Genomic DNA, 26,651 nt, shown 5'->3' with positions numbered 1-26,651 from the left:
CTGACTAGGGTGTTCCTTCATTCTTCACCTTTTGAGGTTAAGCTTTTATAGAAAAGGCCACAGTAAATGCAGATTAAGATCTGTATACTAAATTTGAATTGGCATTTGAAAAGTACATGAACCAACCTGAATAAAGTCAAAGGTAAATACATTTTATACAGTAAATTTCAGGTTCCTTCCTTTTTAACAAGTACTCTTTTCTTTAGCAAAGGCAACGTATTTGTTCTTTGTTTCTACTCTACTAATCCATTTTATATGATTAGCTCTTGTAGATTTCCTTCAGATTTACTGTGCAAATGCCAGGCTCTTTGTTATTGCTGCTACAATTTTTGTTGTAACACATACTCACAGGATCATCCTTTGAAAGCAAGGCTTTATGCAGGAGAGAGGTTTAAGAATTAGACCACACCCTTCTTGAACATTTTGAGTTTGTGGTTTATTGTTTTTAATTTGTTTACTAAGGATATGGTATTTTAAAATAATACTAATGTTGAAGATGATAGCATTTTAAATAGCTTGCCCCCCTTATTTTCTGTTATATTTGATATTTTCCTTTGAGAACCATCTTTTGGAATAGATGAAAGGCTGAGGAGGTTATTAATTGGCTCATTGGTGTTTCATTCTCAGCATTTCTCCTTGTGGACTTGATCTTGAACCTGATCTTGGGCAAGTTATCTCCATTTTTAGAACCCAATTTCCTCATCTTTTTTGTTCTTGTTATTATTTTTTTTTTTTCTGGTGTCACAGGCACTTAACCACTGAGCCACATCCCCAGATCTTTTTTATTTTTTTATCTTGAGACATGGTCTTGCTAAGTTGCTTAGGGCATGTGCACCACCACATCAAGCTCCAATTATCATTTTTTTAAAGAGAAAATGTGTTCTTTATCTGTAATCTTTTGCTTAGATATAAATGTCTCTGAAAACAGTTAAATAGTTTTGGTTACTGAGGACATCCTAGATGTCAACTAGTTTGATCTGATATTTTAAAGATGAAAAAAGAGAAGCCAAATGGGTGAAGGGACTCAGAGGAGACACACATCTATGGCATGGTCATAGATGTATCAGTTTTTACTAAAGAACATATTGGGAGACATTAGAATGGGAAAATAAACAAGGAGAGATATGAATTACAGTGGATGGGGTAGAGAGAGAAGATGGGAGGGGAGGGAGGGGGGATGGTAGAGGATAGGAAAGGTAGCAGAATACAACAGTTACTAATAGGGCATTATGTAAAAATGTGGATGTGTAACCGATGTGATTCTGCAATCTGTATTTGGGGTAAAATTGGGAGTTCATAACCAACTTGAATCTAATGTATGAAATATGATATGTCAAGAGCTTTATAATGTTTTGAACAACCAATAAAAAAAAAATCTCAATAAAAAAAAAAATATTTACTTTAGAGCCAAGCACGGTGGCACACGCCTGTAATCCCAGGCACTCAGGAGGCAAGATAATCACAAGTTCAAAGCTAGCCTCAGCAAAAATGAGACATTAAGCAACTCAGTGAGACTCTATCTCTAAAAATGCAAAATAGGGCTGAGGATGTGGCTCAGTGGTTGAGTGTCCCTGAGTTCAATCCCCAGTACAAATTATAAATATATTTACTTTAGGAATAGATTTTAATAGTTTTAGGGAATCATTAAGCTTCATTACTGCTTTTATATAACACCTGCGTTCCTTGGAAATGTAAATAAAATGATCTTTTGAAAATATCATAAGACCCCAGTAAATGCAAATTTTAGCAGTGACTTGCATCTGTAGGGCTTAAATAAAAACTCACCCATCATTTAGCTTCCTTGAATAAGGTCAGAATTCTGTTTTCCTCTTGTAAGATTTGCTGACTCAGAAAATTAAGGCATGATCCTGCTTCACATTTACTCATGAATTTATGAAATGTCAAAAATCATTTGCAGGAGACACAAAACCAGAAATAGCATCCATTGGAACGCTCAAGTAATCAGAACCTTATCAAAATGTGAAGGAAAATCTGTGTGCTATCTGATAGGAAAAAAAAGTCCCTAAAAACTAATCAAAATCAAATTACTTCAATGTTTAGCTTTAAAAAAAAAAATGGAAGGCTAATTGAACTTCCTACCTTCCCTGAGGATCTCTTTTCAATCACATGAGGACACCAACTGATGAATCAAGATTTTAAATCAATAGTAAATGCAGTTAATTATGGCCTGGAGAAATTGTTCCAGTTTTGTTCATTGTTTCTACTGCAGCCATTGCAATATTTATATTCAAAACACACTTAGATAACCTCATAAGAAATTATAGAAGACCTTCTTGACAGAAGAGAAAGTGACCAGGATCTAAAAAAAAAAAAATGATGACAACATATTCCACCAAAAGAAACATGTAGACATTCTATTGGTTTTTACCTTGTCACCTAGGACCTCTGATAAATCTTTATTTCTTCTATTCATGAGGCTGCATAGGAGCCAGCCTTGAAGCCCTGGCTTTGCACTCCCAGGCTGGCTGGCCCTTGCAGGATCGCAGGTTCCCTACTTCAGGAGGAAGGGGCTTCGTCCCGTTGTTTCTCACTCACTTTAGGCTCTGAATTATGACTTCCAGTCCTCCTGAAGTGCTTTCTGTGACTGGTGCCTGTGTTTGCCCTAATGCTTATGCTTGGTTACAGGCACCACCTGCAGCTCTGCTGTGGAAGAATTTGTTCCTTTCTTTCTCTCTGCTTACTCCACACACACACTCCCACCCCTTTGCCTGATGGGCAACCACCAATTCTTAGAGACAGTTCAGAGCCTGCATAGGAAGCCAGCTCTGCCCACAATCCCAATGTCCCTGGAACCCCAGGCACCTTCCTCTGTTGTAGCACTCATTCTCAGCCACAGGCAATACTGGGGATTCCTTGAGCACAGATTCTCTTTTCCAGCTACAATGCAAATAGCATATAGCTGGGTGATGTGCAATTTTACCGAGGTTTAATTTTAAAGAATTTTTCTGCATTTCATCAAATATAAGGAGGTCTTACCATCCTTTTTCCATTAAGAAAGAAAAATGACTGCCAAATACTTGACAAGGACATGGTACTAAACTACATTCAGTTTCAGGAATGCTGAAATGTAAAGAGATTTGTACCTTAGATTCAATGTCATGTGGCACTGTGACACCGGTATTTGGGAAGAAGTGATTTCACTGTGGGTTGGTTCGAATGTACAACTTTGTACCCACAACACTGTAAGACTGTTCTGTTCTTCTGGAAAGTACATGTCTTGTGGGGGAAAAAAATAGTTCACTTCCCAAATAAAACTAAATCCCCGTATGTACATCAGAACTGGAGAGCTACAAAGTTGCATCCATTTTTATCCAGAAAAAGAGGAACTTTGAATAAATTAGAAAGGAAAATTACAAATTTGGCATTTGTTCACGTATGTAATTCAACAGATTCTACCACATGCTCAGTACAGATGCAGGAAAAGGGGATTCTGGATTCAGGGTTAACTAGTAGTTCAACTAATGGAAAAACTACTCACTGAATGGAAGAGAAACTTCTATTACTAAAGTTGAAAAGGCAATTAATTTTAGACAAGAAACCTTGCACAAGAAATACACCATGCTTAGAAAATGTGATTCAAGAAGAAGCCAGTTGTCTATGCAAATATTTTTGTGGATTGAGAGTACCAATATGGTGGGAATGATGACTGACCTTACCTTTTCTCTGAGTAAGGGTTGGCTTAAGAATTTTAGATTCTTCACACAATTCCAGTGTAATCAGAGGTACCATCAGCTAATTCCATTGCCTTGAAGAAGCTCATAAGTAAGGGTTTGAGGCCACACCAGTGCTCATTGCAGCTGAAGCCAACCTATATGGAATGAAGGTGCCTTCTTATATTTCCAAGGAGTGAGTCTAGTATCAGGTTTAAGGCAGCCAAACTTCTCTAGTTGGACTTCCTTTCGCATTCTGTACTTAAGGGTGATAAGGAAGACCTTTAGCTTATATTCAAGCTGTTCGGTTTGTCCAAAATAGTTTCTAAGTGGCACCTGGAAGTAAAAACAAGTGATGCAGGTATTGTTGTCTTTTGTTCATCAACATAGGAGACTAAAATTGAGGACTCAGCACAAAAAGTATATAGAAAGAGGGAAAATGGGGCATCGCTGTTTACATAACCCCAAAACAAAAACTGAATACAGTATCCCTCTTCCCTGTTCTCAGTTATCTCTCAGGGCAAGATCTCTCAGCTGGATGGTGTGGCTGAGAACAGCTGTGGCTTTAAAGCCTGACCTTGGATCATGAGGTGAACACATTGCAACCCCATTGAGATGCAGCCTGGAAAGTCTCATGGGATGAGGTTGGTCATTTTAGTGTCACATAAGTAAGTAGAAGGTTCCAACCCTGAGCAGAAAGACACCCTCCCCCTTTACTGCTCTCACAGACTCACAGCCGGCCCCTCACCAATGTGTTCCCACCCTCCCAGGGTTGTATCAAAATAAGATATTTCACTTCCCATTGATTTTTTAACTTTTAGACCTCGACTTCTACAGGTCTTTGTTGTTATTGGTGCAACCACTTTGTCTTCCTTGAGGAGACAGATTAAGAGTGAAACACAGACATTCACAGGGGACAGTATTGCTGACGGAGTCAGTACTGTTGCTTCAGGCGTTTTCTTTTATTTGTGTCTTTTGGTCCTGGGGATTGAACCAGGTGCCTTTTAACCACTGAGCTATATCCAAGCCCTTTTTATTTTTTCATTGGACACAGGGTCTCACTAAGTTGCTTAGGACCTGGCTAAGTTGCTGAGGCTGGCCTTGAATTTGTGCTCCTCCTGCCTAAGCCTCCTGAGTTACTGGGTTCGGCCTTTCATCACGGGTGCTCATGGTCCCTAAGCAACGATCCTTGCTCTCCTTTGTTTGTCTGCCAAGGTGAGACAGCCGCTGCAGTTTCAGGCATTCTTCTCTGTGCCCTCAGGAAGCTTGAGACAGGACACCATTCATTTGGGGCTCGTTTTTGTGAGTGCCTGGTGGGTGAACAGGAAGATTCCTTTGTAGAATTGTAAATTGAAGTATTAATCATAGACTTTACTCCATTTTACAGGGAAATGATATTTTAACAGCAAAATTTATTAAATGTTGAGATTCATAAAGGTCTTATTATAGTTTGCTTCCAAATGTTCAGGGTCTCCTTATTCTAGAAATTATGTTTATGCATCTGTCTTTACTACTAACTTTTCACTAAATACTATAGTCACTAAATTATATTTTGGACACAAGGTATCTCCTCAAAGCTCATGTGAGAGACAATGCAAGAATGTTGAGAGGTGTAATAAGTAGATTATGAGAACTGTAACCTAATTGGTGAATTAATCCACTGGACTGGATTAACTGGGTGGTAACTGTAGCCAGGTAGGGTATGACTGGAGGAAGGAGGTCACTGGGGGTGTGACTTTGGGGTTTATATTTTGTCCCTGATGAATGGAGCTCTCTGCTTCCTGGTTTTCAAACTAAGCAACTTTCCTGTACCACTCCCTTCCACTACAATGTTCTTCTCCCTCACCTCTGGCTTAGAGCTATGGAGTCAGCTGACCATGGACTGAAGCTCAGAAACAGTGAGCCAAAATAAAATTTTTCCTCCTCTAAGTTGTTCTTGTTGGGTCTTTTGGTCTCAGTGACGAAAACCTGACTAAAACACTAGCCCTTTGTAGCTACTGAATATGTAACATGTCAAGTCTGAATTGAGATTCACTCTGAGTGAATATATTTCAGATTTGGTACAAATATACAAATGCAAACATATTATTAGTATTTTAATAATGATTATATGTTGAGATGTTTTAAATATACTGAATTAAATAAAATATTAAAATTTATTTCACTATTTCTTATTCATTTTTGAACACAGCTAAGAGATCATTTAAAATTACATATTCAGTTGATAGTGTTTTTTCTGCAGAGCACAGCTATCTAGATTACAAGTTCCTTGAGGCCAGAGACAGTGTCTACTCTAGATTTATTAGATGCTCAGTGAATGTTTGATAAACCAAAGTGTTGGACAGAAATCAGTGTTTTAGGATTATAATTATTTTTGAATTTTTTTAGATGTTGATGGACCTTTGTTTTATTGATTTTTTTTTTATGTAGTGCTAAGAATTGAGCCCAGTGCCTCACACATGCTAGGCAAGTGCTCTACCACTGAGCCACAACCTCAGCCTCAATGATGATTTTTAAGGTAGTGATTTTGACAGTGTTGGGTTTGAAAAGTGATAGAGCAAGATGGGATGGATTGGGTCTGGTTATCTTAAGAATGTCTCTAATGTGGAGTTGGGACAGGTATAAAAAGAGATGTGAGCACTGGCTTCTCCTGAGACCTTCACATGTGCTCTGGAGAGCTTACCTGACTTGGCCATCCACACTCCTTACTCTAGTGGCGTATAATACAGCAGTTTGTTGAAGAAACAAGGGACACATCCTGTGTGTCATTTAACTATGGCTCTTAGGCTTTAATGTGCTTAAAAATCACTTGTAATTTTTGTCAAAAACATGGATTCCCAGACCCATTCCTAGAGACTGTATGTCAGCAGGGAAGGGAAGGGGGTCATAAATCTGCATGGTAATACTCCAGAAGATTCCAATGGTTTGTAAATAGTATGTCAGTAAAAACTGCCACAAGCCATGATGATCTGGGAATAGCCTGGAAATCTACGTAGAGTGAGCAGTTTTCTCAGTAATTTTTGTCATTAACATAAAAAAATTTCAATTGTTAGATATTTTAATAATCATAAAGTTGATTCCTTTGAAGCAATCAACAGAGACAAAATCAAAGGCAGCCTGCAGAATGGGAGTAAATATTTGCAAACTATATATTAAATAAGGAGTTAAAATCTGGAATACAGAGAGAACTTCTTTAACTCAGTAACAGAAAAACATAATCCAGTTTTTAAATGGGCAAAGGATTTCAAAAGGTATTGCTCCAAAGAAAATGAACAAATTGGCAACAAATATGAAAAGATACTCAATATTGCTAATCATCAGGGAAATCAAAACCATAATAGGCTATCACCTGACTGAAACCACTAAAACATGAAAACGAAGATAAGCATTGACACGATGTAGAGATACAGCATCATCCTGTGCTGTTGGTGGGATTGTAAAATTGTGCAGCCACTATGGAAAACTGTATGGAAGTCCCTCAAAAAATTGGAAATAGAACTACCAATCTTCCAATCCCACTTCTGGTCATATATCCAAAAGAAAGATATATTAAAGAGATATATAACATCCATCACCATTGCACCATTATTTATAATAGCTAAATGGGGGAGCAGCCCAGATGACCACTGACAGCATGTGTTCCATGCAATGAATACCATCCAGCTTTACCAAAGGAGGAAATCCAGTCACATGTTACGATCTGGATAAACTTGAAGAAGGTTATGCAAAGTGAAAGAAACCAATCACAAAGGCACAAATACTGCATGATTCCATTTATATGTAGTATCCAAAGTAGTCAACTCATAGAATCAGAAAGTAATAAGGGAGTTGCCAGGGATTGGAAAAAGGATACTGAAGAGTTGCTATTAGGTGGGTATAAAGTTTTAGTCATGCAAGAGATCCACTGTATGGCAATGTTCACATATTGAACAATACTGAACAGGGTGCAGTGGCATGCATCTGTAATCCTAATGAAGGGAGGCTGAGGCAGGAGGATCCCAAGTTTGGGGCCAGCCTTTGCAACTTAATGAGAGGCTGTCTCCAAAATTTAGAAATTAAAAAGGGGCTGGGGATGTAGTGCCATTGGGTTCAATCTCCAGTAACCAAAACAAACAAATAAAAAATGTCCTGTATACTTAAGAATTAAGAGAGAAAAGTGTTTTTTATCACAATAAAAACATTAATCAAAAAGCATTAACTATCCTTGTAGTTCATGGTAAAATGAAACTTAGGAAAAACCATGGCAATTTCATTTGTTTTGAACAACTTCTTTTTGTGAGAAATTTTGTTGAAAATCTTGAGCTAAAGGAAATGCGTACTTGCAAGCAAGCTGTGTGTGTTGTGAGAGAACTGGAAGTTTGTGGTCCCTCCATGGCCACACTGAGGGCAAAGCTATAAAGCACACTCATGCTGAATGTCATCCCCAGAGCCACTTGTCCAAATATCTGAGTGTCCTGCATGAGGAACAGAGGTCAATTATGGGATGCAATCATTGCAGAAACATCTAAACTTTCTTTCTCCTCTACCCTCCTCCTCCCCTTCCTGAAATCTGGAATTTCAACACCTTAAGTTATTTCCCTAAACCACTTTTTTAAAGTCTAGGAAATTTCTAATCTTTCTAGGGGTACTGGTTTTGAGGACCCTGTCTGAGACAGAGAAGGATTGGGTTGATTTTGTGGAGCATCTAAAGTGGTCACATGCTGAGCACTCACTGTGGCAGCCTGAGGCCACTCCTTTGGGGCAGTGAGCTCTCCATTTTTTCCAGTACCTACATAGGCAGGTGTTGCTCACGTGGCTGGGCTGCTTGGCTCTGCCCCTGGGCTGGCTAGCTTCCCGGCTGGGAGCAAATAGAGTAAGGACAAAGGCCAGAAGTGGTTTCCGTATTAACTAATGAAATGAAAATTCATTGCTGGGCTGCTAAATATCACATTGCTTCCTCCTTTAGACTTTCATTGGTATCTTTTGGTTTGGGGGTTTTTAAATTTTTTTAATTTGTTTTGTTTTTGCAATGTGCTGGTTCATTTCTTTAAAACATTGAATATGAAATATTTCAAATCTGGATGCAATAAATTCACCATTGAACCTAACATGTTGAAACTTAAATCACATCCCCTGCAGACAACCGCTGTCTGGAATGTATTGTTCTTCAGTGCTAAGAAATTCTTTATATGGAAGCATTACATGTTACCACATTAATAGGTACAATTTTATGTTTTCTATGTCAGTTAAAATAAATTTAATTTAAAAGCTAATTAAAACCATGGTGGTTTTATTACACAGCTCATTGTACATAATATTGGTATTATGTCAACAATAGGTAGTAGTATATTGCCTGTTCATTTCTTAAGCTCCATTTGGGATATTTCTTCCAGTGTAATTTAGCTGAGCCATTCTCCACACTGATATGCAGCATTACTATGGAATAGTGTTTGGCCCTAAAATACAACCAGAAATGGCTTGGGTCGACAATTTTTATGTGTCACATTAATGTTTAATTGTAACATAATGTGTAACTGTTAAACACGTTTGTTTTATTTCAGTTTTAATATAACGTATCCTCTCATGCTTTTTCCCTGCCCCTTCTCCCCGCATCAACAACAGTAGAAAAAGAAGAAGAAGAAAACATGTCAGGACACAAATGGTAAGTAGTGTGTTGTCTTAACTAAATTGGGATAAGCTAATAAAGTAGAAATCACATAGTTCATGCTCAGCAAATGTCTATTGAATGGAACAATTGAGACACATTAACAGTAAATAACCTTTCCAGGTTGATGCATTTTTATTACTATCTTATTTATACCTTCCACCTTTGGAAGGCATAAGGAATGTTATGTAGGGTATCTATGAAATAAAGTATGGTTCTGCTGTCACACACTATTCAGACTTACTAACTGCAACCTTCATGAACATTCAGAAGCCAGTCATGGTTGAAGTGTATGATGCTGAATAGAATCAAGCTAGATGTGGTAACCAAGCTAGCTCTTTCATTTATGTAGAAATAACATATTATATAGAAATAGCATATTAAACCCGTGGGAAGTTCTAGAGCCCTTTATGCAGTGCTTCTAAACATTTTGTACTTGTGACTCCACCAGCAAGCAGATTTTTGTCGTTGTACCTTCTTTAATTTGTATCATAAGAATGAATTCCATTTTATTTTTCAAATATACAATTAATTAAAGAAATACACTTTTTAATCCCTCCTTTCTCATTAGATAAGAAATTAGGCCCAAGTCCTTGGTAACATCAATGTCAAACTTCAAAGAACTTTTGCATATCTTAAAATGTAATTATTTTTTAAAAGCAATTAAGTATCCCCATTTGACAGTCATCTAAGAATTGTCAGACTTCTTTTTCTCTGTCTTACCTTGCCTCATGATCATGGGCTGGTTCCATCTTGTGACTCTCTTAGTGGCTGCCATATCCTGGCAGGAGTCTTGGGCAAATAGTTACTCACCTAAGGCAGATGGGAAAGCCCCAAGAAGTAGGCCCTCCCAAACTCTCCTGCTTACTATACTTTAGAGCTTGCTGCTAAAATACAAGGGCTACGGAGTACATCTAAATGACTGAACTGTGGAAGAAAACATCTGGATTTTAATCCTGGGTGATTTTGAGCAAGATTCTTAAACTTTTGAAATCTGAGATTCTTCTTTTTTTGAGTGGTAGAGGCTGGTGGGTATTTATTAGATCTCTTTCCCCTCCTTTTTTGTTCCAAAATAAAATTTTTAAATTAATTCTTTATTTATATATGACAGCAGAATGCATTACTAATTCTTATTATACATATAGAGCACAATTTTTCATATCTCTGGTTGTACACAAAGTATATTCATGCCAATTCATATCTTTATACATGCCAAAATAAATTTTTTGTGTTGTTGTTGTTAATATGATGGCTGGAGAGAGAGTGAGAGAGAGAGAGAGAGAGAGAGAGAGAATGAAAGTAAATCCATTTTATGCCCTATTCTTGAGCCTCCCATTCCCCTGAAATAACCACAGTCTTTGGGGTCAATCCTTCCAATATTTTAATGTGCATGTTATATAGACAGATTGTCTTTTACGTAAATGTTATGCATATTTTTATCTTATTTTCTCATTTGTGAACTCATAATAAAATGTTTAAATACTACAGAAGGGTATAAGGCCCACCATGAAAGTCTTCCATAAACCTTCTTCTCTTACCAGCAATAACTATTGTTAAGGAAGTCATCTGAAATGCTGACTTTTTAAGACATGTGAATTAAAAGTTATAGATTTAATGAAAATGTCAAGGAAGGAGAGTATAAATCATTGTGTTTTGAGATTCTGGTATTTTGATCTAATTCTATGAAGCAGCTCACAGGACATAAGCTGGCATATCTAGAGCTGGGGTCAAAGAAGTTACATATCAGCAGAGGGAAGTTGTCAGGGGCCCTGTGTGGCAGTTAGGAACAGGAACTTTAGACATAGGAGGAACACAGAGCAGGGGGAAGGATGGAGCACCAACAGGAAACTTTGCGCCAGCATTTGGTGTAGTCATTGCTTTCATTGAAGGAATCCCATTTCATTCTAAGTTTTGTTTCTAGTTTTTTCTTTATATTCTTTTTGATTTGCTTTATGACCTTCCTGAACAATGGCTTTCTATCTGTATTTTAAGCAATTATTTGAAAAAATTGTAGTTTATGACATTAGAAATCAGTAACAGATTTCAAAATTTTTTTTTTATTTTATTTTTTGGTACTGGGGATCCAACCCAGGGCCACATTCATGAAAGGCAGGCACTCTACCCCTGAGCCATATGCCCAGCCCCATTAGTTTACTTTACTGTGGTAAGAACAACTAACATAAGACCTACTTCTTAGAAAAGTTCACAGTGTACAATACAGTATTGTTAATTATAGGCACAGTATCATACAGCAGATCTGTTGAACTTACTCATCTTGCATAAATGAAAGTTTTATGCATGTTGATTAGCAGTTTATCATTTTTTTTCCCCTCGGCCTTAACCACCATTCTACTTCCTAGTTCTGAGTTTGATTATTTTAGATTCTTCTTTAACAGATGTTAAGTGTGTTATTTTTCAGCCTCTTTCTACTTTGCCATCACTTCATTCCGTACAGTGGGATGGAGAGAGTGTGATGGTATCTTCCTTCATCCCTGATTCCCCGTGGTGCCTGGAGCCAGTCACCTGGCCTTCTTGGCCTTTCGTTCTCCACCTCTAAAAGGAGTGTGTCCACTTATTGATATCTAAATTCTCCTGAAGATGTAGTTTCTTGACTTCCTACAAATGATTCTAAATTTCCTCACTCTTATGCAATTTTGGAGCAGGTTAGAAAGAATTGATTTAATGTTCTTGGTGTAATATCTATATAAGAAAGTACTTACATGTTTATGAATGTTGTAAATGTCAATGTATATTAGAACACCATATCTAGATAGATTTTTCATGCTATAATATCTTAAATCTTTATGAAAGTATTGAATAAAATAGCTCTTTATATGTTTTCAGCAGTTATTCCTGGGACTTACAGGATCGATATACTCAAGATAAGTCAGTTGTCAATAAGATGCAACAGAAGTACTGGGAAACGAAGCAGGCCTTCATTAAAGCCACGGGGAAGAAGGAAGATGAACATGTTGTCGCCTCTGATGCAGACCTGGATGCCAAGCTAGAGGTGAGCATCACTTCACCCGGGCAGGCCTAGGTGTGCTTTATATTTGAAAATCAGGAAGATCTAGAATCAAATAATTATACCCAGTACATTTTGTTAAAATCAACAAATTTTCCTACAGCCACCAGCATGCCTTAATTTGTTTTTCAAGCTCTTAGTTGGAATGCATGGCATGTGGTAAATTCCCAATAAATGTTTACTGTCAAAATTATTACAAAGAGTTGCTGCTATTGATAGCTGAGGAGTCAGAATTGGGGAGGGTTCAAAAAACTAAGGGTCCAGCAGATGTTTACATTTAAAAATAATAATAAAATTAAGAGGACATGGGTAAAATAACCTGGAAAGTAGAGCCTAATAAGATGGTATTAAACCCTGGAAAATTCTAGAATGAATTAACCAAGCAGATACTTTGACTAGTTAGTAATATAGCAAACTGAATTCCTACCTGGTTGATCAAGAGTATTAATATAACTAGTAGAAGGCCCACTAACTGTCTTGCTGGACACTTATGCCAATGGTTTAGATTACAACTTTGAAACCATAACATTTCTGTGAGTGACAGGGCGTCAAAAGGAGTAATACAATACATGGTCTGATAAGGATTCAACAGGTTCTCTGGATTTAATGTGCAAACTAAAGTTAATGAATCTAACATTATTTAATGGAACTAAAAAAAGAGCTCCAAATTTCCCAGAAGGGTGGCTAGGATGGTAGAAACCATGGTTATCCCAAAACAGTGAGGGTTAAAGGGAGACTTAGTTGTCAATTACATAGGAAGGTCTGTTATGTGGAAGAGGGTTTCCTTTCATCTGAGGATAGACCTAGACTCAGGCAGAGCTTTCTGAAATGTAGGCTGCCCAGTGAGAGATGGCTGACTTTGAGACTATGAATTCCCTGACCAATCAATATGGCTACAGTTGCACCTGCCAGCTTTTGTGACCTGGGGAGAATGACCTAAAAAAATTTCTCTTATCCTTGTTTTGTTAGTGCTTGAAATGGAGGCAAGAATAATTATTTACTTACAGTTATTATGATAATTAAATTAGGTAATAAGTAGAGTGATAGCTTATGTTTACTTAGTTCTTATTATGTCCCAGGGACTATTCAGAATGCCTTCTATACATTATCTCTGGAACCTAACAAAGCTCCTGACACACCTGGCTCTGCCTCCCTGTCCTAAGAATTCTCTCCCATAACGCTGACACTGCCCACACCACCCTCCAGGCATAATGGCCTTTTCTCACTTCTCAGGCCACAATCAAGCAAGTTCAAGCTTATCAAAATATTTCCTGTGGTCTGCCTGGATACTCTTTCCCCAAACCTTCCCTTGAATGGCTCCTCCTCATAGTTCCAGTCTCGGCCTAAAGGTCACCTGAACTTGAATATGCTGTTTAAAGTCACTGAGATCCACTCCTGTTCCTCATGCACTCCACCCACTCTTCTGTCTCACACATGGCCTTGTTTTATTTGCTCAGGGTCTCATCTCTCATGGAATTATCTCAGGTGTTGGTTTGTTTGCCTGCCTTATCCCCAGTAAAAGGCTAAAGTCCGTGCTAGCCTACCACTTTATCCCCACCAGTCTCACAGTACACATTCAACAGGTACTAAATGAATACCTGTACATGTTGGTGCAATTAATATCAGCCCTGTCTCTCCTTCTGTAAGTGGAAATTCTGCAAAGAAGCTGGGTTGACAAGGATTTTCTAAAGGATATTCCTACATTGGAAAAAAAAAAGTAGAATCAGGAAACATGTTCTGATTTTTATATTATAAATGCAGGGTAAATTATTATAAGTTATAAATGCTTTTCATAGTTCATAGCTTTTTCCTTTTTAACAACCTAGTAAATACAAGTCAATCATTCAAAAAGAAAGATGCTAATTACTACTATATTAAATATTATATTTATATGTTGACTTTTTCCACAACACTTTTAACAAACCACTGTACTTTATTCCAAATAACTGCTGTCCTAACATGTGACTTTCAAAGTAGTTAGCAGTGTCATTTTACCCATGACAGAAGTTTCTGCAGAAATGTTCATACTGATGTTAATGGTTATAGAGAGAATTGATTCCATCAATAAAATATAAAAATGATATGCAAATCATTATGACATGTTTTTTATACTGAGTTATCCATAGAAGCCTTGCTTATGAACCAAGACCTTGCTGGCTCAGAAAACTTGTGGGCCAAATTTTAATGAAGGTCAGATACTATTGCAATTCATTGAGAAGTTAATATAGAAATGTTATGCTAAGTTTAACATTTATCCACATTGCTTGATATTAAAATGATTTTCTCAAAAGCAAGTCCTTACAAGGACAAAAAAGAATCTATGGTGATAGAAGTTTTTAATGGCTGCCAGAGTACAGTGGACAGTATGGATGGGAAATGTTATCTTGTTTTGGACAAGATTACACAAATGTTTATAATAATAAAAACTCATACAACTGAACATTAAAGAACTGTGCATTTTATTGCATTCAACTTCTATCTTAATTTTTAAATAATGAACAGTCAAAACAGAACATCCCTTAGCCGCTATATTCAAGAATGAGAAAAAGAACCAACTTGGTCCTTTTCTGGTGGCCTGTGGCCCAGACTACTGACATCAAGCATTTGCTAAGGGACGGATTCAGACTGCCAGTTTTCTGTTTTGTTTTATGGTATAGGATTTTTTTTTCATATCTATAAACAGGTTGAGGATGCAATTTAGTAAACTCATATATTTATATTCTTCATGACCATGTTTTATTATATTAAGTATTCCTAGGAATGGTTTTAATCTTTCATGTACATGTGCATGCATCCATTTTTATTAGATAATTTGGTCAAATTTATAATGAAGCAGATCATCTGTTTTCACTCAAATATTGAAGTGCTTTGTAACATAATTTCTACAATGTGGCCAGTTAAGTAGGAAGAGAAGAAAAAAGAAAACCTTGCCTGGCCTCACTGGGTGACTCCGCAAGGCAATATGTTTGTCTGCCAGGTTTTCTAATTGTTCCCAGCCCAGGTCTCTTGAGTCTGTGGTCAGAGGTAAAGAAAGTGTGAAGTATGTTATGTTAGTTTGCTTTCTGTCACTGTAACAAATACGTGAGATAAATCAAGTTAAAAACAGGAAAATTTTTATTTTGCTTCAGTTATAGAGGGTTCATTCCATAGTCACTTGGCCCCATTACTTTGGAGGCTGTGGTGTAATAGAGGAAATGTGTTCCTTAGGACAGCCAGGAAGCAAAGACAGTGGGGAAGAGGCTGCAGTTCCTTATCTCTCTCAAGGGAACATGCCCCCCGCCCCCCCCCCCCATGCCTTCTGCTTGGTCCCATCAACTCCCAATAGCACCACAGGTTGGAGACGAAGCTGTTAGCAGGTGGGCCGCTGGGGAAACATTTAAGATTCAAACCCTACTATCTCTTCTGTCTTTCCTTGAGCTATCTTGGTTTCTGAAGCAAAAACTGAGAACCCCCACCCTGAGTAAAATCCAGTTAGATTCTCCACAATTCATTCCTGCTTGCCTTTCCCCCAGTTTTCTCTAATATGACCATAGCAATGGCATTAGGTTGTCTCACTGTGTATATTTTATGAAATCATTAGGAAAATAAGTAGTGATGTTTGCTCCTAACTAAACATCATTTTTACCAGATGCCTTCCAAACAGACAGGACACTCAGATGATTGATTTTTGTTTGCTTTATCCAGTTTTTTAAGCTTGCCATAAAATACATTAAAATCATAAAACAAGTTGACGTCATCTTTTAAATATAATGTTTACTTGACAAATCTTCCATTAAAAAAAAAGACAGCAAATGGTGAAGGGAATAAATTAGGTTATGAATGAATATTGGGTCTCTGGTTTACCAACTCCTCTAATTGGGCCCTTCACTTAGTTTTCTGTTTTCGGCTATTATTTCAATAGTCTGGAGGAAATAATTGTTGCTGTAGATCTTAATTTAGATCACAGAGATGATGAATTCCAATAAGTAAAGGAAAATAAGAACATATTTAATGGTGCTGGTCACAGTCTCTATATGATACTCTACATAACACCAAACACACTTAGACAGACATGTTATCTTGTTTTTAGTGGGTAATTTATACACTATGGTTTTGTTCAGTGTAATTATTTTTTATTTCACTGCTATCTGTTTTATTCTGTTCTCTTTTTTTATTACAGTTGTTTCACTCAATTCAGAGAACCTGTTTGGATTTATCTAAAGCAATTGTACTCTATCAAAAGAGGATATGTTGTAAGTATATCTTAAGTGTGACAGATAGACCCTAAGAAAAAGCAGTATGTTTCACCTTCATATATCATTTAACATGTTTAAGGAACTCTTTATGGGTATTTATTTGTTTAAGCCACAAAGATTCACCTAAACTACATAGGTTGTTTATCTTTCGAAGTAAGAATCATACTAGGAGAATTTTGTATTGGATGTCCCATGGATTTAGACATACCATTTATTTTCCCAAGTATAAAAAAGTTTTCTCAGTTTTATGCCTTGGGCTTTTAAATTGGGGTTATTTTTATTTGATTGCCCTGGCTCTTTTATATCCAGTGTTGTTGTCCCTTTTAAAGAAGTCAGGTGGAGATAGAAGGCACATAGAGTTAATTCACTGGTGATATTTTGTTGACAGTATGTCCTCAAGAACATTTCTCATGTCAGACATAAGGTATTGGGCTGGAATGAGAGTTTCACACAGTCATCCTGTCTTAAAAGCATTCGCAACAAAGTTATCCTTGAAATACTAAATATCAAGTTGTATGCTCATATGTCTTTAAACTTTATTTTAAATCATAATAAATATAATAGTATAATTTCTATATTTCTAAGACTAGAATACAGTGTGTCATTTTATTTCTGACTGCTCTGCCAAAGCCCTTTTCTATAATCACAAGTTAGCGATAAGTTGTTTTTCTACATTAGTAATGTTTCATTGAGGAACTGTTTGGGGAAAGCCCAAAATTCATAGGACTTAGAGGAAGAATTATATAAATTATCTTTGTTAATATTTACTAAGTGTTTGGGCTAAGACTTCTCCAGGGCTCTAACTCCAGGATCTTGAGCTATGAGGAAACTGAGGCACATGCGGACGGCCCTCACATCTCCCTGTCCCACATTTAGTCATTCTCAGTGCTGGCCTGATTTGCCTCTTAAAAAGCTTTCAGCTTTGCCCTCCTCTTCTGTCTTCTCTGCCACTACCCTAGTTAGGCCCCACCATCACTCCCCTACTTGGTTTGCTAAATCAGCTTCCTATCTGATCCCCTTGTCTACACTTCTGCCTCCACTAGCCTGTTGTCTACACTGCAATCAGAGTACACTTTTAAACCAGACCAGATCATTCCTTTGTTTAAACCCCAAGTTCGGAGAATTATTGGTCAAAATTGCTTTTACTCTACCTACCATGCTCTTCATACTTAGCATGAAATGGATCATTTTCTCCTCAGTAGAAAACAAAAGATATTTATAAAATTGTGATTGTTTTATATTAAGTGAGTCACATGAAGTCAGTTGCCATATATATATATATAGATAGATAGATATAGATATATAGATATATAGATATATAGATATATATAGATATAGTCATAAGGGAAGAAAAGATGGGTGCTTGCAGATTCTATATAAACAGTGATTCTCTCAATAGAAATTATGCTTACCATCTATTTGAATGTTCCTAGTAGAACACCTGGGAAGACCTTTCCCCTGAACTATCTCAGATTAATTAACAGAATTAGGATTGAACACTATAAAATCTCATGATTATCTTGTAAGGGGCTGCAACAGTGAGCCCAACCTTGAAGGAGTCCAGGGCAGACCTTGGCTGTGGGTCGTGGATGATCCCTTTGTGTCTGCCCACTAAGCTCCTGTGAGCCATGCCATCACAGTGGGGATGAGAAGGAGGAGTTCTGCACTGCTGGGATGGAAAGGAATCCCGACTTGGATGGAGGACTAAAAATAGGGTAGCTAATGTGAGGGTGTTGCTATGCAGCTGTCAAAGAAAAGAAATGAGGAAAATCTCTATGAACTGATGATATGAAGTAATTTTAAGGGTATAATTTTAAATGAAAGGAGCCAAGCACAAATGCATATTGATTGTATGATACCCTTCAGCAAGAAAGAAGGGGGGTATAATAAAATAGAAATGTAAAGAATGAAAAGTACACACACACACACACACACACACACAGAGTCTTCTTATCATGCTAAAGAATTTCAGGAAAGATAAACCAGAAATTAAAGAGACTGGGGGTGGGTAGGAAAGAAGTAGGGATGAGAATGGGGTGGAAGGGTGAGGAGGGAGCTGTATCTAGCAACCTTAGTGGTGTTTCACATACTCAAAACGTGCTTAAGACCAGCCAGGACCTGGGAGGCTCCAAAATGGAATGCGAGCAGCAACAAATGAATTGAATTGCATTAAAAATGAATAGCATCACCACACTGACTAGAGTGGAGAAGAAACGAATTAACCTTAGTAATTTTGGGCAATAGTATTTTTTTACAGGATTCTAAACCTAAACACAGAGTGTACATGGAAACTGCTTTTGTTAATATATTTATTTCTTATAGGGGTAACAATTAGCAATTCTGAAACTGTGTGTGTATACTGAGGTAAAACAAATAAGTAAATACATTATAGATAATGAAAGCCTGGGTTCTTACTGCCTATAGTAGAAAGAAGTTGTGAATAAAGGGAGAAGGCTAGAATAAACATGAGGTATTGGGCTGGAATCAGAGGTGTCATATGAAGTCTTTGTTATTAACATAGATACAGATGGAGAGATTCAGAAATGAATACAGATGAGTGAGTATACATGGGTTCGTGTGCATTCATATATTTCCTGCCTTTGCTGACAATACCTCAAAGTACTAATGCCCTGTAGTAGTGAGCATACCAACACACAGTTCTTGGTTTCTAAACACCCTTATTCATAAAAGCAGTGCTTCTTGAAGAAATGATTGATTTCAGGGCTGCGGAAGGGAAAGTTCAAAATGAGCCTGGAATATTTTATAATGGCCAACATACAAGAAAGTTTTTGAAAAAAGGGTGCAAGTTGAAAGGGCATAGCAGAAAGCCTATGGTCCAAGCTGGTACAATTTAAGTATCAAGATAAACAATGATATTGTTGAAATATAACACATGGAAAAAAAATGATTACCCATTACGTCTATCTGGAGGTAGATGGATGGACAGACAGGTAAGAAAGGGCCTTATAAAATACTTCCAGTTAATAAATATATATAGAAAAAATACTACAAAATCACCATTAAGTAAACACCACAGTGAGAATCATGGCAGGTCAGCAGTCACTGAAGAGTGTCACAATTAGTGAAAGTAAGTTTGTGGAAAGAAAGTTTTGTGTACTCTTTCCTCAAAGTTATAAAAAAAAATTACAAAATAATAATTGCAAAAGGAAAAAAAAAATGTAACTTTACAGTGAAGAAACCCAACAGATACTTACTTTAACCAAGTGACAGAAGTCAACATCCTCAGTGATAATACATGTTGTTATGTAAACCTGATACCATCCACTAAGAGTGGCTCTTTACCTCTATATCCTTCCCTCAAGTCCATAACCCCAGTCTAATCACGAGAAATCAGACCAAGCTAAATTGAACAACATTAAAAAATATGTCAGGAAAGTTGGGGCTGGGATTGTGGCTGAGCGGGACCCGGGTTCAATCCTCAGCACCACATAAAAATAAAGGCATTGTATTGTATCCATCTTCACCTAAAAATAAATAAATAAATATTTGAAAAAAAAATATTTCAGGAAAGCTGAAATGGGAAAAAGCATCAAAGTCTTGAAAGACAAGAAAGATAAAGGAATTATCAGATTGAAGGACACTTGATATCTCCATGCTGGAACAGAAAAAGGGCATTCCTGGGAAAACTGGTAAAAAAAAAAAAAAAATTAAGAAGCCTGTGGTTTCATTGGTAGTATTATTCCAATGTTAATTTCCTAGTTTGATCTTTGTGTCACAGTCATATAAGATATAATATTAGGGGAAGTTGAGGAAGGGCATATAGGAATTCTGTATACTATACATAATTTTTCTATAAGTCTAAAATTATTTCAACATAAGAGGTTTCATAAAGGTCTAAACATAACATAAATTGGATTCTATTGCTCCCTACCTTTTAAAAGCATCCAGTAGTACTTAAAGTAGAATCCAAACTCCCCTACCATGGCTGATAAACAGGACACACCTCTCCAGCCACCTTTCCCCACCTGATATCTGAAGCCTTGAACTTGTTGTTCCCCTTCTTGGCATGGCTCTGCCCTAATGGTATCTAGAGCAGCCCCTTCTTGTCATTTATAACTGAGCTTAATGGTCCTATTTCAAGATGCCTCTCCTAACCACCCAGTGAAAGACAGCTTCCACTCCCTCTTATTCCCCATCTCTCTTTTTGTATTTTTCTTTTTGTTTTGTATTTGTGATTATGTATGTTTTGTTTTTCTATCACATGCTGCTTGAATATTAGCTCTGTAAGAGCAGGGAACCTCATGTGTCTTGCTCATCACTGTATTCCCAGGGGCAGAAAAGTGTCTAGTACGTATTGAATTATCCATAAATCTGGGCTAAGTGAGTTAATGCTGTCAAGCTAATTGGTTTCATAGTTCTTCAGTTGCATTTTGAGAGAATATATCTGAAAATCTAATTAGCAATTAAATGTGGATAGGTTTTTATTTGAATTTTTAAGCCCCAGTTAATTGAAAACTTTGTACAAGAAGAAATTTTTGAGTTATCTGATATATAAGTTGCACCTGAATTTAAACTTCTACCAATTAATTTTAGTATTTGAATTGTTTAAATTAAACAATGGCCATCACTAATTGGAAAATTCCAACCTTGAGCCCCATGGAGCTCAAACCTCCTTTCACCTCTCTCAGAAGCACTGCCAATTAATCAGAGTCAGCACTTAAATGAAATTTGTTTGCCACCAAGTTTAATCCTCCCATGTATAAAATGACCAGAAAATTATTTTTAAAAGCTTCAATCTACCTAGAATTTTTTTTTTTTTTTTTTTTTTTTTTTTTTTTTTTAGGAAAGAGTACATTTCATCAGCCGTGTAATCATCCAGGTACCATGAACTGGTTTCTTCCTGACCCTAAACTAAATGTGTTCATTCATACATGAGTTGAGGCTTCAAATTAAAAAAAAAAAAAAAGTGACAGTAGCCTTATGATCTTAGGAGCAAAAGTGGGAAATTGCTCTTCATAGAGAAAGATTCATTGTGGAATTGAATGATTAATACAAAAAACAGTGGAGAGGAAAAATGGAAGATATTAAAAACAACAACAATAATAACACTTTTTACAGGAATTTTTAAGGTACCTAGGACCATGGCATAAATATGAAATAAGCTTTTAACTTAAAATAAAATGTACAGGGATAACAAAGCAAAAATTATAGTTAGTTCAACCTCACAAACATTTAATTACTGCCATGACTATAAAGCTTCATATTTGGACTGGGAAATATAAAGTTTAGACGAGGTCCCTGCCCTGGAAAGCCTAGTCTCATAGGAAGGTCACATGCTCACCCATGCACACTCTGACATGGGTCCTACCACAGTAAACGCTAACACACGTGCCCAGCAGGCACTGCTGTCCAGAGAAATAGGAATCCACTACTTGACAGAGGAAGTAGCCTTCCTGCTTTGATCTGTGAGCATGATTTTTGAGAGACAAAAGTAGGAAGGAGGGACATCTTTTACCTCTCAGGAAAAATGGATTCTGAAGCCTCATTTCCATGGGGCCCTCCCAGGGGACTGTTAGAGTGAACTATAGTCACAGATTAAGAAGGAAGCTGTAGTGAGTTTAGCTGTTATCTTTGTATTCATGGGTCCTGGACAAACCTCTACATTATTGTTGGAGAGATTTTTAGGAATGGGGTGCATTCTCAAAGAAATCTGTATGGCTCATGGAAATAGACAAGAATCCTAGCAGCATTTTAAAAGCAGTTTGAGATGCGAATGGTGTGGAAATGTATCAGTACAGAAATGAGGACAAGAGTATTATTCAAAGTATGTTGATAGTAAATGCTGTGTTTAGAAAAAGAGAAAAAACAAACAAAAAAAATTCTGGGAAGCTCGGTGTCATTTGGGTCTCCTTTACTCTATTATGTGGATGCTCTGTATTTTATCAAATTAGTCCCTAGAATAGGAAGCAAGAGTTTTTCACCATAATAAATAATCATGCTGATTATTTTTGTGCCCACTGGACTACCTCCTTAGGATGTTCTAACACCCTAACAGTAGAAGCGCAGTGTCAAAAATGGTGCAATTCTATGACTATATCTACATCCAAATCAATCTGTAGAAAGCTTGTAACAGATCACTTACCAGTAGTCTCATCTGCAGTTGTATTTAAAAAGGAGACCAAGATCAGGCAGAACCAATTCAGAGCCGGTTCCAGCATATGTATTTTAAAATCCATCAAATGATCAACCTGATGGCCTACCCAGCCTCAATTCCCACCCTCACCTCCTACCCAAAACCTGTGTCATGAGTGAGATATTTGAGTTGCTTTACAATGAGTAGAATGTAACTCAGGAGGCACAGATCAAAAAACCAGCCAGATAGAATAATAGGAGGCCACTAGCACAGAATTCTAGGAGCCACAAAAGATTCCCACCGTCATACTTGACAAACCCAACTCCTTCATTTCAGCTGGAAGCAGCACATTATGGGCTGGCTTTTCAGTACAGAGGTCATTTTCTGGTTCTGATTACAGGCACCAAACTCACTGACAGATGTATTCAAGTGAATTTGATCTCTCGTATTGTACGTGGAAGAACAGCATGAACATTAAATGGCAGGGTGGGGGAGGTGGGGAGAACTCACCTTGAAGCCTGCCACTTGGATTTAATTTCATCTCATCTTTGCCTCTGGGAGAGAGGGGACCTTGTGATTCGTCTCTCTCGTTTTCTTTGTAATAAAAATGCTCATTGTTCATGGCTCCTTTCTGTCTTTTCTTCATCAGTCTTGTCTCAAGAAGAAAATGAACTGGGAAAATTTCTCCGATCTCAAGGCTTCCAAGATAAAACCAGAGCAGGAAAAATGATGCAAGCCACAGGAAAGGCCCTCTGTTTTTCTTCCCAGCAAAGGTGTGTGACCTTTATTGGGGCTCTGTTTTGGGGGATCTGAAGAGAACCTGGGAATCACCTACTCATGCAGGGGAATTTCGCTGTCTTTAGAAAGCTTTTGCCTGCGATTGAGGAGCTACTCCGTTTACTTGATTTCTTCTTAACTCTATGAATAAAATAACATGTAGGATACCTCTTTTTTCCCTTCTTGTTCATTTTTAAATATTTTTTCTTATTTCTCCTGGCCTATAGGGGGCATTCTAGGTGCCAATCACTGTGAGTGCTGTCCTAGGCTTATATTTGACCTTCAACGTTGCTCATAACGATCAGTCTGCTTCTCCTTCCAGCAGCTGATTAAAGCAGGAGCCTAATGAGACCAGCTTGAAGGGTTTCCTTCCTGCTCTCTGTGGGCCAATTAACTGCAGAGGGGTGTTGTTCAGGATGCCCTGGACCACACTGCCCAGACCCTGGGCCAGCAGCAGCAGCAGCATCGCCTGGGAGCTTGTTAGAAATGCAGAAACAGGACCCCACCCCCCAGATCTGCTGACTCTGAAATTTGCATTTTAACAAGGTTCCCTGTTGATTTTGATGTACATTCAATTTTGAGAAGCTCCAGTACAGAGAAAACTGTAAGTGATCACTGGCATTTTTTTAAATACAACCAGGACTCATTTTTATGGTCAGTATTAAATAAGCAGGAGCCCCAGCACACAGTTGCTCCTTGTGCCTGAGAAAAGGACACTGTTTCTCTCATACTCCTCCAGTAACTAACAAGCCCCCAAACTGTCATCCACTAATATTTGGCAGAATCACATCTAAGTAAAGCTTGGAGGTAATTTCCAAAATATTTAGGCTGTAGAAATTTTACTTACACAAATTGTCCAATATTTTCTTCTCCTATTAATTTTCCCTCTCATTCTCCCTCCCATTGATATATATATATATATATATATATATATATATATATATATATATATACACATACACATTGATATATGCATGGGTGTTCCTATGAAAATCCAAGATGGAGTAGAAAAAAGAAACCAACTGTGTCAAGTTTTTAGTGATCCCATTCCTAGAGACTTGGGTTCTTCCTAATGACATTTGGACCCTGACTGTGTGGACCATGCCAGCTCTCATAGTTGAACAAAACCATTTCCAACAGTTCTCTACCCTAAGTTTCCAAGAAAGATACTTATTTGTAACCTTGAAATGCACCTATCATACTTATTTATAGTAATTATTGTCCTTGTAAAAACTATACATACTCATTTTAGAAAAATTTAAAAACAGACAAAACAAAAGGAGAAAATTAAAATCAATTTTACTAATGGGGATAGAACCCCTTGATAGATGCTTTCTGTATACATATGAGCTTCTCCAATCTTAGGAGGATAAATAATTCCTAAAATGTCTTTCATAAATTCTCATATGTTGAACATGTACTATCACTAATAAGAAGAAATTCTTATGTATACCTACATACTAAAATTAGCATCTATTTTATGGAAAACAAAGCCAAATCCCAGAACACAATGCAAGGGTTATTATTACTGATAACATTGTTAATTATTCTATTATATGACTATCCAGTATATACCCTTTCATAATTTTGTACCAGATGATCTCACAGAGCACAAATATAAGGCCTTAAGTTTATGTAACCTAAGCTTCAGATACAAACACAAACAATAAAAGAAACCAACAAAAACAATGCGAGTGGTATTGAAATTATAAGCACTGTGTGTTAGCAAACTGTGCTGTGTCCATAACTTAATGAGGTATGACCAGCTTTACCATTTGGAAGGTGGCCTGCACACTGGCTCTGGTTTCCTGACACTCAACTGTTGCCAGGCACATGAAATCCCAACTAGTTCTCCTAAACATGAAGGAAACAGGAGGATTAAATGTAACTCTCCTGACTTTGAATTCTCAGTCCTAAACATGATTTAGGGTATGCAGGAATATATTCCAACACAGATAGCTGATATCATAATTCTAGTGTTTGCATCTTATTGTATATAGGTTATTTAGCAAATTGATTTTTTAACGTCAAATATGCTATCATTTTAAATTTCAGTGTATACATCTTAAAACAGCCACACCTTAGCATTCCACTAATTGAGTATGTGTGAATAAACATATGCTGGGTATACATTTAACCTGGGCCCTGCTGTGCATTTCTTTGGTCATTTCCACCTTTTCCTGCTAAAGGATAACTGTCCTTGGAGTAGACCTTTAGGTACTTTATTATTACACTTGGATGGATTTTCCTGAATGAAAATGTGGACCAATCCGTCACTGAATCTTGATATTTTCTATTTATTTTGAGTCGTGATCTAGTCTCTCATACCACAGTGATTGGTTTTTCACCCTTCTGATTTTATATGGAGTAAGTTACAAGAAAAAAATATGGGGTGAGTTTATATGCCTTCTTTTCCTCCAGCACTGGAGATTAAACCCAGGGACTCTCAACCACTAAGCTACACCCTTGGTCTTTTTATTTTTTATTTTGAAACAGGGTCTCACTAAGTTGCTGAGACTGGCCTCACACTTGAGATTCTCCTGCCTCAGCTTCCTGAGCAACTGGGATTAGAGGCATGTGGCACTGGGCCTAGCATGCCTTTTTCTTTTTTATTACCAAGCTATTACAACTTTAAATGTATCTGTCCAATTTTACAGTAGTGCAAAAAATCAAGAATAGTTCATTCACAAGACCTTTTTACAGCCAGTTTAGGAAAATAGTTGAAATCCAAGGGAAGAGAAAAAGGAGTCCAGAAATGAATACGATACTCAGGGAGACATCTGAGGACTGTTTACAACTTTTCATAGAAGCCTTCAATTATACAAACCTTCACACCAGTGTTTGTTTAACTGACTTATTTGCTAGTCATTGCTACAATGGCTCATTCTGTTTGATGAAAGGTGAATATTAAATTTAAACCAATAGGATAGAGCACAAGTTTCCTCGATGGGGTAACAATATGTATTTGAAAAAATTTCCAATGTCTAGGTAGGACAATGTGGGCAAGTTATTTTTCTAGAAGTTCTCAATATTTAAAACATTACAGACAAGAGGAAAAAGCAAAGGGGATTTTTTTTTCTTATTGAACCATTCATACTCTTTCAGGTCTGCACACGTAAGGTGGCATTGCAGACACTGAGGGAGCCTCCATGAGTTTCCCTCAGCTCCCTGGCACCATTGTTCCTGAGTTTGCGTTTAAATTGAA

The 26,651-nt window shown here is 37.2% G+C and overlaps 1 protein-coding gene across 5 annotated transcripts in view; it reads left to right on the top strand.

The window, feature by feature from the left end:
- The window catches only part of Ica1 (islet cell autoantigen 1), a 144,960-nt gene that overhangs the window by 9,066 nt on the left and 109,243 nt on the right, over positions 1-26,651 (top strand). For 3 of the 5 annotated variants that reach the window (XM_071612624.1, XM_027952794.2, XM_071612630.1), the window contains exons 2-5: positions 9,273-9,312; positions 12,160-12,325; positions 16,500-16,572; positions 23,319-23,442. In XM_071612624.1, the coding sequence (XP_071468725.1) occupies positions 9,296-9,312; positions 12,160-12,325; positions 16,500-16,572; positions 23,319-23,442 (380 nt within the window). In that variant the 5' untranslated portion in view covers positions 9,273-9,295. The remainder of the gene's footprint in view (positions 1-9,272; positions 9,313-12,159; positions 12,326-16,499; positions 16,573-23,318; positions 23,443-26,651) is intronic. The other 2 variants (XM_071612628.1, XM_071612615.1) reach the window with 1 other exon arrangement.

The sequence above is a fragment of the Marmota flaviventris genome, chromosome 1 (genome assembly GCF_047511675.1).
Source record: "Marmota flaviventris isolate mMarFla1 chromosome 1, mMarFla1.hap1, whole genome shotgun sequence".
Lineage (NCBI taxonomy): Eukaryota > Metazoa > Chordata > Mammalia > Rodentia > Sciuridae > Marmota > Marmota flaviventris.
Note: the sequence above shows the minus strand (reverse complement) of the source record. Positions and strands in the feature narration are given on the sequence as shown.